This window comes from Dama dama, chromosome 23, assembly GCF_033118175.1.
Source record: "Dama dama isolate Ldn47 chromosome 23, ASM3311817v1, whole genome shotgun sequence".
Lineage (NCBI taxonomy): Eukaryota > Metazoa > Chordata > Mammalia > Artiodactyla > Cervidae > Dama > Dama dama.
Genome location: NC_083703.1, coordinates 57,413,744 through 57,427,533, shown reverse-complemented (window position 1 = coordinate 57,427,533; position 13,790 = coordinate 57,413,744). Strand labels below are relative to the sequence as shown.

The 13,790-nt window shown below is 48.4% G+C and overlaps 1 protein-coding gene across 3 annotated transcripts in view; it reads left to right on the top strand.

Annotated features, from left to right (window-relative positions):
* ZNF831 (zinc finger protein 831) overlaps positions 1-13,790 on the top strand; it is a 91,302-nt gene that overhangs the window by 19,925 nt on the left and 57,587 nt on the right. For 2 of the 3 annotated variants that reach the window (XM_061126909.1, XM_061126910.1), the window contains exons 2-3: positions 1,294-4,845; positions 5,935-6,074. In XM_061126909.1, coding sequence (XP_060982892.1) covers positions 1,330-4,845; positions 5,935-6,074 — 3,656 coding nt within the window. In that variant the 5' untranslated portion in view covers positions 1,294-1,329. The remainder of the gene's footprint in view (positions 1-1,293; positions 4,846-5,934; positions 6,075-13,790) is intronic. The other variant, XM_061126911.1, reaches the window with a different exon arrangement.

Here is a 13,790-nt window from a genome sequence, read left to right as displayed (position 1 = left end):
AGTTTTTAGCTTTGTTGATTTTTGCTATGGTCTCTTTAGTTTCTTTTGCATTTATTTCTGTCCTGATTTTTAAGATTTCTTTCCTTCTGCTAACCCTGGGGTTCTTCATTTCTTCCTTCTCTAATTGCTTTAGGTGTAGAGTTAGGTTATTTATTTGGCTTTTTTCTTGTTTCTTGATGTAAGCCCGTAATGCTATGAACCTTCCTCTTAGCACTGCTTTTACAGTGTCCCATAGGTTTTGGGTTGTTGTGTTTTCATTTTCATTCATTTCTATACATATTTTGATTTCTTTTTTTGATTTCTTCTATGATTTGTTGGTTATTCAGAAGCGTGTTATTTAGCCTCCATATGTTTGAATTTTTAACATTTTTTTTTCCTGTAATTGAGATCTAATCTTACTGCACTGTGGTCAGAAAAGATGACTGGAATGATTTCAATTTTTTTGAATTTTCCAAGACCAGATCCACCCCAGTATTCTTGCCTGGAGAATTCTATGGACAGAGGAGCCTGGCAGGCTACAATCCATGGGAGAGCAGAGTCAGACATGACTGAGCTTGCACTCACACACAAATAATGCATAATATTCTAGTGTAAGCAAGATGAATGCAAGAATTGAGACATATATATATATATATGCTAAAGAATTATGAAATGTTTATCTGAAATTCAAACTTAGCTGGGAGTTTTGCATTTTCATTTGTTCAGTCTAGTAAGCATCCCTTCAGGTCAGGTTTCTTCCCTGCTGTCCTCATCCAACAGTAGAGGCTGAGCACTCCAGAGTGGAAGATGCTGATTCTCTGCCCACTCTACAGATCTAAAAACCAAGTCCCAAATGAGGAAAGGGACTTGCCCCAGTGCATGGGGTCACTGTGGACTTTCAGAACCTTGATGAGCTGCATGACTTCCCTTTGTCACGAAGTCAGCACATTTTCTGAGTGTCTCCTCTGCACAGCGCACTGTGCTGGGTAGGGGGATGTCCGTGACAAGCCTACCACGTACCTGTGTGCAGGGCAAGAATCAAGAGTTCTTTTTGGAAAATTAAATAAAAGACAGGATTCAGACAGACCTGGGTCTGAACCCTACTCTATCACGTTTTAGCTGCACGACAAGTCACTTCCACTTGCTGAGCCTCAGTTTCCCCCTTCTTTTACATGAGCAATAAGTGTATTTTCAGGGGGGGGGATTGTTGTGGCTTCAGTAGAGGTGATAAAATGCCCAGTGGGGGCAGGGAAGTGTTTACTGTACAATGAGAGAAGAGAGGTACCCACAGTAAAGTCCGGTTGTTGCTCACAGGTTTCCCAGCGCCCCGGGCCACCCAGATGATGTGGGATGGATGCGCCAGAACTCGCCTGTCCTACCTCGCCTGCCAGGGACCAGCTGGCACCTGCTTCTGGCCCCCCAGGGGCCCCGGGTGGGCAGGCATCGCCTCACTTGACCCTGGGCCCCGTCATCCTGCCTCGGGAGCAGGGCCTAGCCCCCACCGTGTTCCTGAAGGCCCTGCCCATCCCGCTGTACCACACAGTGCCTCCGGGAGGGCTCCAGCCACGTGCTCCCCTCATGACGGGCAGCCTGGACGGGGGCAGCCTGCCCTTCGTTCTCAGCCCCCTGCTGCAGCCTGAAGGGCTTGGTCCCACCCGAGCCGGCAAGCCGGTGGCCCCGGGGCTCACGGTGAACATAGTGAGTGCTCTGCCCATCCTGTCACCGGGCCTGGGGCCCACTCTGAGCAGCCCAGGCAAGATGCGCAACGCTGGTAGGTACCTGTGCCCACACTGCGGCCGGGACTGCCTGAAGCCCAGCGTACTGGAGAAGCACATTCGCTCCCACACTGGGGAGCGGCCATTCCCCTGCGCCACCTGCGGCATCGCCTTTAAGACCCAGAGCAACTTATACAAGCACAGACGGACCCAGACACACCTCAACAACTCCAGACTCTCCTCGGAGTCCGACGGTGGCGGGAGCAGCCTCCTGGAGGAAGGCGACAAGGCCGCTGAGCCCACTGGGGCCGACCGGGCGCTATCACAGAGACCCCTTTCTCCCGGCACCCACGCCGCTGGGCACTGCCCGGTGCCCACCGCGCATGTGTCCCTGGTTGCCAAGAACCTGGACCGGAAGTTGGACGCTGTTCCCTGCCGGGGGTCCACGTTTGATGTCAAGGAGGCCCCTGTAGACTCTGCTCCCGGGCTCCCGCTGGCCAGCCCGCAGTCGAGGTGGAAGCTGCCAGAGCCTTGGTCCCCGACGGCCAGTAGGCCGAACACAGCGCTGCAGCAGCAGCAGCAGCAGCAGGTGGAGAAGCCTGGGGACGCCAAACCTTCGGAGGGCCGGCTGCGGAAGTGTGAGAGCACCGACTCGGGCTACCTGTCCCGTTCGGACAGCGCTGAACAGCCGCCAGCCGCCGGCAGCCCCCTGCACAGCCTGTCGGAGCACAGTGCCGAGTCCGAGGGTGAGGGCGGCCCCGGGCCCGGACGCGCGGAGCGGGCGGCCGGCCTGGAGCTGGAGAAGAGGCGGCTGGAGGAACGCATCGCCAGGCTCATCTCGCACAATCAGGCCGTGGTGGACGACCCCCAGTTGGCCCACGTGCGGCCCCGCAAAACGGTCCTGTCCAAGCAGGGCAGCATTGACCTGCCCATGCCTTATACCTACAAGGACTCCTTCCACTTCGACCTGCGGCCGCCGGGACCCGGGAGGCTGCCGGCTGCCCTGCGTGCCGCGCGCTCCACCTGCGCGCCCCCAGACAGGGCGCGCCCCCTCTTCTTCCACTCGGTCCCCACGCAGCTCTCCACCGGCACCGATTGCGTGCCAGTCACCAGGAGCAACTCGCTGCCCTTCGTCGAGGGCACCGGGACGTGGCCGGAGCCGCCGGAACCCCGGGATGCCTGGCCCCGGAGGCAGAAACCTCTGAGCCCCAGGCCCACCTCCGCGCGCCCGGCCGATGCCCCTGGCGGGCACCCTCGGGCTCTGGTCAGACAGGCGGCAGTCGAGGACCTGCCGTGCCCCCTGACCGCAGATGCCCCGGCCCCCACGGAGGACCCAGAGGGAAAGAGACCAGCTGCTGAGGAGGGGTCTACCAGCAAGGGCCAGGCAGCTGCTAAGAAACGCGGCCAGAGGAAGAAGATGTTCTCACAGGAGAAGTGGCAAGTATACGGGAAGGACACGTTCAAGAGCATCTACCAGAGAGGGAAAGCCAGCCACCATGGAGGCAGGAAGGCGACCGAGGGGACAGTGGGCGGTGGGGCTGCGCTGGAGTGTCCTCCCCAGCAAGAGGCCGCGGGTGGTGGGGACACTGTTATCGGGGCCAAGCCGGGGCCGTGGGCAAGTCCACCAGTCCTGGCAGGCCTCTTGGTGACTGAGCCCCACAAGCAGAGGGAGACAGTGGCCGGAACAGGAGGCCCTGACCAGCTGGGCTCTAACAGGGCCGCCTCACCCCCCGCCCTCAGCAGTGGAGAAGCCCTCTGCTTGGGCAGCAAAAGCCCTCCGCTTCCTCCACATGAGGTCCCGAAGCTGGGGTGTCAGCAGCTCCCAGCACCTGGTCCCCCCACAGGGGGTGACCTAGAGGCTCCCAGGCCAGACTCCAAGCTGGACGGTGGCACCTGCAGTGGTGAGGGCACCAGGGAAACCTGTCAGCAGGCCCATGTGGCCCCAAGAGGGCCTGGCGGGAGCTCAGGAGAGCCTAAGCCCCCGGAAGACAAGCTCCCCTCAGAGAGGAAGAAGTTGAAGGTGGAGGAGCTAAGCTGCCAGGAGCTCCTGGGAGCAGGAGGAGAGACTCCCGGTGGCCCCATGCAGACTGCCTCACCACCACCTCAGAACCAGGACACTGACCCTGGGGAAAAGCCAGGGGCTCTGCCTGGAAGTGGCAACCGCACAGAAAGGGTCATGTCTGGGGCCCTGAGGTGGGAGGGTCCTCAAGACACGGAGCCTCCACCACGTTCCCCTGGGTGTTCCTCCCAGCTGACCTCCCACCCTCCAGCTCCTCACACCCTCACTGGCCCGGTGGACATGGCCTTTCCTCCCCAGTACCTCCTCAGGTTTCCCCAGCGAGACACCCGCCCCCTGTCGCCTGTTCTCCAGAAGCCGGACCAAGGTCAGGACTCTATCAGCAAGAGAGGGGGGGCCGAGGTACAGACATCCTTTGCCGAGTCAGGGCAGGGGGCCCTCCTGCCTCCCTGTCCTATCTCAGGCCAGGCCCCAGCTGGAGAAGACAGCTGCTGGGAACACCCCAGCTGGTCCAGGCCGTGTGACCAGAGAGAGGAGAGGGGCAGCTTGAAGGCTGGCATCCCAACAGCCAGGGTTCTCAAGGGGTCGGCCTCCTTCTTGCCTGCCCCAATGTGTGACTCTTGGAGGAGCGGGGCCCATGACACCCAAGAAATCTGCAGGAGCAACACTGTGGTGAGGGCTGGGCCCTCTGGGGGTGTCCTCAATCCCTGGGAACCCACTGGGGCGCTGGGGGCGCCTTCTGAGAGTGCCACTCAAGCCCCTCCTTTGGGGTCTCTAGCGGAGCTTCATCCCTGCTGCTCCCACCAGCCTGGCTCCTCTCTCTCGGCCAGCATGGCTCCCCACTGGCCTGAGTTGGCCTTGCGCACCAATGCAGAGCCTGCCAGGAGCCGCGGGGTCCAGGGCCCTTTTCCATCGCTGAGGGCCGAGCCCCGGCTCACGTGGTGTTGCCTGAGCCGCAGCCTCCCCCTGCCGATGGAGCAGAAGGAGAAGGATGCTTCTGTGTATCTGGGCTTACATTTGCCTGGAGGTGGCCTCCAGGGTGAGGGTCCGGACGCCTGGCTGGTGAGCAAAACATTGTCTGGAGCATGGACCAAGATATGCCCTGGAGATGGAGGGCAGATGCAGATATCGAAGGTAATACCAGCTTTGCCCCAGGGCCCTGGGAGCTGAGGGAGAATGCTTGGCAGGCAGGACTAGTGATGATGGAGAGAAAGTGTGAGGCCATCTGGTATAGTCTCCGTTGTCCTGTATGATGTCTTCTCAGCCCACTTCCAAGGGAGTGAATAGAGGCCCCAAGAGTAAAATAAAATGAAAGAAAATCACGAAAAAAAGAAGTTTCAAAGGAAAGAATAATTGTACCTATGACTCTGGGTGAGATCTTTTTCATAACTGGACATAAACCTTGACTAGGAGCTTCCTGGTAGCAGAGGCAAAAAGTAAAAATGAAATGCTGCTCAGGGGAGCTCTCTGGGTAGTCAACAATTATAAATCAGAAACCCTTACTGAGAGACAGACAACAGGAAAAAATTCTTAAAAGGAGAGTGTTATCATTCCAGGGATTCCAGAAAAAATAGTTGCTATACTCAGATTTGACTGATTCCTGAGTTTCCTGGGAGCAGTGGCAGAAAGGTTAAGGAGCTGAGTGCTCTAGAGCATTCTCCCTTGGTGATTAAATAGGCTTAGAATCCCACCATTAGAGGGGCCCCATGCACCTGGATTGTATCATCAAGGATGCTGTCCCACCCTGGGATGTCTTGGGCCAGTGTGACTGAAGAGGGCCCTGTAGCCTCTCTTCTGATTTAATCATGTGGAACAACAGGTCCTGGGTCCCAGAGCTTTCAGACTACTCTCCCTGGTAGTACTGTCTTCATCCCAAAAGTGGTGAGTTAGGAAAGATTGTGCTGGGCCTGAGAGAAGGGGAATCTAGAAGCCAAGTTAGCCTCCTTCCTCCAAAAGGCAATCAGTTACTGGGTGTGGATTTTGCTGGAGGAGGGCAAGGAGACAGCCACAGTATCACCAAAGGTCTGGGCTTTCCTCTGTGGATCCAGCCCAGGCAGATTCCAGAAGATTCCGCCCAGGAATGCACAGACCATTTAGCAAGGCAGCATTTTGATGCCTGATTTCCCCAGATAGACATCCTGTCTGCAGTGGGAGACCCCCTCTGTGTTGTTCCCACCACAAGGGCTGTGAGCAATATGACTCCAGCATCACTGGTATTTTCAGCTCTCTGACCCAACAGCCCGAGGGATGCTGTCCTGGGACCGGGTGTCTGAGCCAGAGTGGAAGAAACGACGGTCTCGTAGAAGAGCGAAGATACCTCGTGGGAGCAGCAGGTGGAAACATCTGAGCACCCACTCTAAAAGGTAGGGTGTGTGGCCTCCTCTGTCACTTCCCTGTGTGACACTGTAACTGCAAACTGCGATTTCAATAAGCCTGCAAAGAAAACTTCACCAGGGATTCAAAAGGCATCCCTGTGCTCCAGAGAGACAGGGAGAGGGAGAGAGAAAGAGAAACAGAGAGAGAGAAAGAGAGTCCTGTTTAGGAACTGGGATCTAGAGTTTCATGGTTCTAGGACTCAGGTATTTCCCCATCCTCCACTGGCTCTGTGTTTTTCATTGGTGCCCTTTTCAAGGCCAGGCATCCAGCAAATATTTGAAACAACTGAGTGGAAAACACATCCATCTAGTGTAAGTCCTGAAGAGAGAGCGTGTTAATTATTTACAGCTTTTATTGCTTTTTTAATTATGCAAGTGATGCGTGTCCTTTGCAGAAAAATTAGAAAATACACATGAACAAGGAGAAGACAATAAAGTATCTTAGTGATCTCACCATTCAGAGACAATCACATTTAGGTGCGTGCCCTTCTAGACTTTTCTCTGTGATCTGCGTGCATACGCAAACTCCCAACTGCAAATGAGGCGGGGGATAGGGGCAGATGGATTTTAACACTCCTCTTTTAGCATGGCATTCTGATTGTCTTGCCCCTTTGCTCAAAACCCTTCACATTGCCCACTCTGTGCAAGTTAAAAAGCAAATTCTTTAACCAGCACCATGACTTAGCTACTAAACAGTAACACTGCCTTGCACCCCTGTCCCGTTTTCCCACAGTTGTTCCCTTCCCCCTCAGTGTTACTTGTGGTCCCAGCCCTCATCCATTCTCCATTTGACACTCTGTACCCAGATCCCCGAGGCTCTCCTGCACCTCCATGCCATACCTCGCACCCCAATGATGTCTCCTTCCAAGAATGCTTGGCCTTCTTCTCCTATTGTAGGTGTTTGATCCAGACCTAGGTGCTCATCAAGAGGCCACGCAAATCCCTAATGCTTGCCTACAACTACTCAGAGTCTCCGTGGCTGGAGATGACAAACCCTCTTCTGAGGCTCCTGCCCTTGTTTCACATGTCTGCCAGGACCACGTTTCCAGAGCTGGCATCGCTGAGGGTTTACTGTGTGCTGGGCTCCCCATTTTTCTCATGAGGACACTGAGATCCACAGAGGGTTTGGGCAGCCTCTGCAGGGACCCAGATCTGAACCAACAAGCCTTCCTCCAGTGCTTGTGTGTGGAACGGCAGCTTGCCCCGGTGTTCCCAGCCCATAACAGACATGAGAGTCGCCTAGGGTTTTCTGGAGATTTTTTGTGATGCTGTGTCAAATTCAGTGGGTCCGAGTGCTATCCAAGAGTCTGTATTTCTTTCTTTTTTTTTCTTTTTGATTTTTTTATTTATTTATTTTTGCTAATTCTATTTTTAAAAATTTTTAAATTAATTTTTTCTTTGTTTTTAATTGAAGGATAATTACAATGCTAGTTTTATTTTTTAATTTTTTTAAATTATGAAAATATAACACATTTACAGGAGACTTGGAAAATGCAGAACAAAGTTACATATAGTTCCATGATATATTATAATTTTTTTAAGTAGGTAAATTAAATTTTTAGTTGGAGTTTCAATATCAAACTCTCAAAAATTAATAGAACGAATATACAGAGAAGTTGAAAGATAGAGTAGACCTGAAAAGCACTATGAACCAATTCAACATAATAAGATCTATACAATTTTCACACAACAGTAGGATACAAATTTTATTCAAGTTCCCTTAGACAGTAAACTAGGGGACACTGGAACATATCCAGGGACATAAGACCAGGTACAAAAATTTCATGGTCTAAAGGTGTTGAAATCATACAGAGTCTGTTCTTATCACTGTGAAATTATGTTAGAGATCAATATCAAAACATATTTTGGGATAAGCTACCCACTCCAGAATTCTTGGGCTTCCCTGGTGGCTCACTGCAGGGAATCCGGCTGCAATGCGGGAGACCTGAGTTCGATCCCTGGTTTGGGAAGATCTCCTGGAGGAGGGAATGGCTACCCTCTATAGTATTCTGGCCTGGAGAAATCCATAGACTGTATAGTCCATGGGGTTGCAAAGAGTTGGACACGACTGAGTGATTTCACTTCACTTTCACATATTTTCAAGTGCAATATGACATTTATTGAGAGAGATCTTTGGAGAGTCTGTACTTCTAACCTGCTCCTCAGTGATGCTGAGGATGCTGGTCCAGAGAGTGGGCTTGGAGAGCAATGCTACATCACCCCGACCACAGCCCAGGAGCACAGGGACACTGGTGTGTGGCTTCGTTCCCATGTAGCAAACTACAAACTAAATGACATCTAAGTGACAATGACAAAACTGAAGTCTCCAGACCTCAGTCAGTGTCCCAGGAGATGTGGGGAGGGCCACAAGGCTAGGAGTGCCTGGTTTATTGCCTTCTGTTCCCAACACTTGAACTTGACTGGTTGAACACACGTTCATCATGATCACGTCTGCAAAGTCTCTCTAGCCAGGAAGGTAACATATGCACAGGTTCTGGGGATTAGGATAGGGCCATCTCTGCAGGGGTGGGTGGGTATTAATCTGCCTACCACACTCTCTGTCTCCATCCATCCCCCAGATGTGAATGACTATATATAGGATGTGTGTATCCATTTATATATCCATCTACCCACTCACATATGTATGTATGCTTGCATATCTGTATCTACCTATCTATCAATATCTATCCATCCATCTACCTACCTAGTCTATCTATTGATATCTATCTATCCATCCATTCATCCATCCATCTACTTTGTCTATCCATTTATCTATCTATACATCCAGCCACCTATCTATGCTGTCTATCTATCAACTTGCGTGTTCTCCCCTTAAGAAAGAAGCCCATTTTTAAATTCATGCCCCCATTTTCACTCCACTTGTCTTTAACATTCTATAGGGAATGAAATACTGTAGCAGAGATTCCCCTATGGGTCTCAGCTCACAGAGTATTGTGAAATTCATGTATCAGCATATTCTCTCTCTCTCTCTCTTTGCTGTGCTGCATGGTTTGCGGGATCTTAGCTCCCCGATCAGAGATTGAACCTGGGCCTTCGGCAGTGACAATGTGGAGTCCTAACCACTGGACTGCCAAGGAATTCCCATCTTTCCCTCTTTTTTTTTTAAAAAATAAAAATAAAAAAATATTAAAAAGTATAGAAAATCTATAACAGATTCATGGGTGATGATCCAGAATTAACAGATATTAACATTTTATCATATTTGCTTCTGAGCCTTAAAAATGAAACAAATAAAATATTACTTTATGTAGCATTTAAATATTACATAAAATAAAATAATTACAACAAAAAGATAATTATGTGGTTTTGTATGTTTGGTGTTATTTCCATCCATGTGTTCATACCTTATAATCAATGTATCCACTAATATATAAATTGTTTAGTGTCTTTAAAACATATATGTATATGTGTATATATATATATATATATATATATATATCACATTGAATTTATCATCTTGCAGTTTGATGTTTAAACTCCATATTGTGTTTTTGAAGATATAGCCATGTTGATACATACAGATAAAACTCATTCATCTTAATTGCTATAGAGCATTCTATCCCGTGAGAATAACACGTTGCATTTTCCATTCCCCTATTTATGGACATTTAAATTGTTTTCAGTTTTTTGTGTATGTGTTGACTTTGCAATGAACATGCTTATGCATGGCTCCTTAAACACAATGTGAGAGGCTGTCTAAGAAATATACTTTAAAGTGGAATTACTGAGTTATAAGATAATCACATTTTCAACTTGACAATGTGAAAGTTTGCCTGCTCCCATATTCTTACTAATATTTGTCAGGAGCAGACTTTTCATGTTTTGCCCACCCAAAATGTGTAGGATCGTGTATATATCCTAAATTTGCATATATCTTTTGCCTGTAATACATAACTATAGGTACTTCCCAAGTCTGTTATCTGATGTTTAAGCCCATGCATTTCTATTTACCCATGAAATTGCTAACATTCTGCCTCTTTATTGCCTTTGGCATGTCAAATCTTTCTTCTGGGATTGTTTTCTTCTGTCTGAAGCATATTCCTGGGAACTTCCTTTAGAGAAGAAAAATCTCACATTTTATGAGTCTTAAAATGCATTTATTTCATCCTTGTTGTTGAAAAATATTTTTGCTGTGTCTCCAGTCTTAGGTTGACTGTTATTTCCTCCTAATCCATCAGAGCTCCTACTGCATCATCAATTAGTTTCAGTTTTAAGGACAGAAGTCAAGAGATTCATCTACTCCTCTATCTTTCGAAGGTCTCTTTTCTCTGGCTACTTTTAAAGATCTTCTTTAACCTTTGGTGTTTCATACTTTGATATCTCCAGATACACGTCACTTTAAATTATTCCATTAGGAATCCCTTGAGCTTCTAGCATTTATTTCCTTGTTTGACATTGTGTGTATGCAGGCTCAATCATGTCCAACTCTTCTTTCCAGGGGCTTTCCCAGGCAAGAATACTGGAGTGGGTTGCTATGCCCTCCTTCAGGGGATCTTCCTGACCCAGAGACTGAACCCGGGTCTCTTGTGTCTCTTGCATTGACAGGCAGATTGTTTATCAGCTGAGCCACCAGGGAAGCCAGAAAGCTGAGGTTTTGGGAACTTTGTGGTGGGTTTCTCCAGTAATTTGTTTTGCTTCTGCTAGGTACCTGGGAGCACCCATTGACCACTACTTTAAAGAAAATTCTTGCTTGTAGTTTTTCCCATGTCCCAGGGTAGTGTGAATTCAGATTGCAACCCCATGAGGAGATAGATAGACTCAGTGTTATAAAATTAACAGGAGAGACTTTTGCCCCCTTTACTCAGTGATAAGATTGGAATTAAAAAAAATAGTTCTCTGGGCTGGTGTTGGGGGTAGGGTATGTTATTCTTAATTCACTGAGATTTTGAAGATATAACCTCTGAGGTCTCAGCTTTATGCAGGACAAGAGGTTGGGTCTTCTGGCCACCTCTCACACAGGGTAGATTCTGGGTTTGAATTCTGCACCCCACACTGCCCCACCAGACCATGAACACGGAACAACAGGCTCCTGTGGTTTGGCAAATGCCCTCAAAATGAAAATGTTCTCACTTTTTTAGGTTTCTATTTTCACTTGGTTTTTGACTTTTAAATATATCTTACCTCCTAATCAGAACACCAGTACATTTAAATATAAGTTGTAAACATTTTCATATTTTAATCTGCATTTTTAGTTGGTTTTAGTATCAGGGTAAATAGGAAGGTAGACTATCAGAGTAGCTAGCCCACTGTACTGTGGAGACGGACTTCTTATTTTTTAACCTTGTTTATGCTTCTCTGGCTTCCCTGGTAGCTCAGGCAGTGAAGAATCTGCTTGCAGTGCAGGAGACATAGTCAACACTGGTTTGATCCCTGGGTCAGGGAGATCTCCTGGAGGAGGGCGTGGCAACCCGCTCCAGTACTCTTGCCTGGAGAATTCCATGGACAGAGGAGCCTGACAGGCTACAGTCTGTGGGGTCGCAGAATCAGACACGACTGAGTGACTAACATTTAACACTTAGGCTTCTCTGATCATCAAGAAGTTGCATATTTTGATGTAGTCAGATGGAGCTCCCTTTTCCTTCATGGTTATGACTTTCTGATCTTGTCTAAGAAATTTTTCTTTACTCTCAGTCTCCCAGGGTCACAGATACAAAATGATATTATCATGTTCTTTCTTCATCTTAATGAACATTAAAGAAGGATTTCTTTTTATTTTTATGTAGAAAACAATGGACCTTGGGTCAAATTTAGCTCTTGACTTGTTTCTTTATACCCGTGTGAGGAAGGCATGGTTTCTACGTTTAGAAAAATGCATATAGGCATATGTGTGTATATACACAGATATTTGCATAAAAATATATAAATATATACATATTTGAGCTTCCTTTGTGGCTCAGATGGTAAAGAGTCTGCCTGCAATGTAGGAGATCCAGGTTCAATCCCTGGGTCTGGAAGATCCCCTGGAGAAGGAAGTGGCAACCCACTCCAGTACTCCTGCTTGGAAAATCCTGTGGATGGTGGAGCCTGGCAGGCTACAGTCCATGGGGTTGCAAAGAGTCAGACACGACTGAGCAACTTCACCTTCACTTTCATATGCATATATGTAAATATGTATTTATGTATGTGTTAAGTTTCTTCAGTCATGTCAACTCTTTGTGACCCCATGGGGGGCCCAGGAGGTTCCTCTGTCCATGGAGTTTTCAAGGCAAAAATACTGGAATGGTTTGCCATGCCCTCCTCCAGTGGATCTTCCTGACCCAGGGATTGAACCTGCATTGGCAAGGGGATTCTTTACCACTAATGCCACCTGGGAAGCCCATAAATATATGTGTGTGTGTATATACATATATACACACATAAAAATATGTGGTAGAGACTTTATATGGCTTGTAAAGTCTAAAATATTTATTATCTGGACCTTTACGTAAGAGGCTTATAGACCCCTGGTGTAATCCACTTTTTTCACTTTTTTTCTGTATTTGAACTTCCTCTGTATACTTGGAATTTATTTCCGGGCCCTCCATTCTGCTTCACTCATCTCTGTGCTGCCATCTCCAAATATGTAATGAAAATGGGTGTTTTCATTAATGAAAGTACAAGAGTTAAAGGAGAGGAATTAGAAAAGACAGGATCTGTCTTCAGAGTGGAAATGGAAAAATGTAAAAAGTTCATACTTGGACACCTAATTGCCCTGACGTTAACTAGTAGAGGTGTAGAGATTATGAGCATCCACAGAAAATGTCTCCGCTGTGCCCAGAGCAGGCACTGGACCATGGAATTGGATTTTATTGATTAATTTGTAACTGTGTACAGTGCTATCTGAAGCTTGAAACTCTCAGAGACTGGTTCTAGGAAGCTCCTGACAAATGAACAATGAATTGTGAAGTCCTGAGTGAATTGGGATGAATAAGGAGGAGATTGGAGGTTATATGGGCAAAGGGCGCTCTGTGAACCCTACGATGCCCATTAATCACGGAAGCGGAGGACACAGGAGAAAACACGGAGGCGGGATTCTCCTAATTGGTGGTGTTTTTCCTTGTAAAGCGGAAGTTTATGTGTCTGCTCACTTAGTCATGACACACTCTCCTCATTCAATGAGAGGACTCTGAAGTGAGATGGAGGCACAGACCTAGTGCTGAGGCTCTCTGTCTTGCTCTCCACGGCACCAGAGTCCTGACTCCAGATCCTGCATGGTAGGGTGCTGAGGATCTGCCGTGCCTTCCCACCATTTCTTTCTGCTTTGTTACTCCTTGTGGGATTAACAGAGGGTCACATGACAGACCACGTATTCCTTCTCTGGGATCAGCATTATCAAAACTGCAAGTCTGCTTCTTTGGATCTACCTTCCAAGACTTGCCTGATAAAAAGGGCAGTGGGAGTGGGGGTCAGGGTGGGGCTGGAGCAGCCAGGGTGGTCAATGGCTTTCAACCAGCATCAAGATACATGATAGCCCTACCCTGCCCGCTTTCGTGAGCCTCCCAGTGGAGTCTGGAAAAGTTGGTATCCATTGCACTCGTGGCCTTGGTCCACCAGTCATCAGAGCCCTGGCTGGTGCTGACCTGGAGCAAGAAGACTTCTTTCTGATTGGTCTTTCACGAGGTCTATCAATGAAGATACTGTGCTGATCTTACAGATGTTATGTTGGCTCGTAAAGGAAGACCTACAGAGAGAGACCAAGAGAGC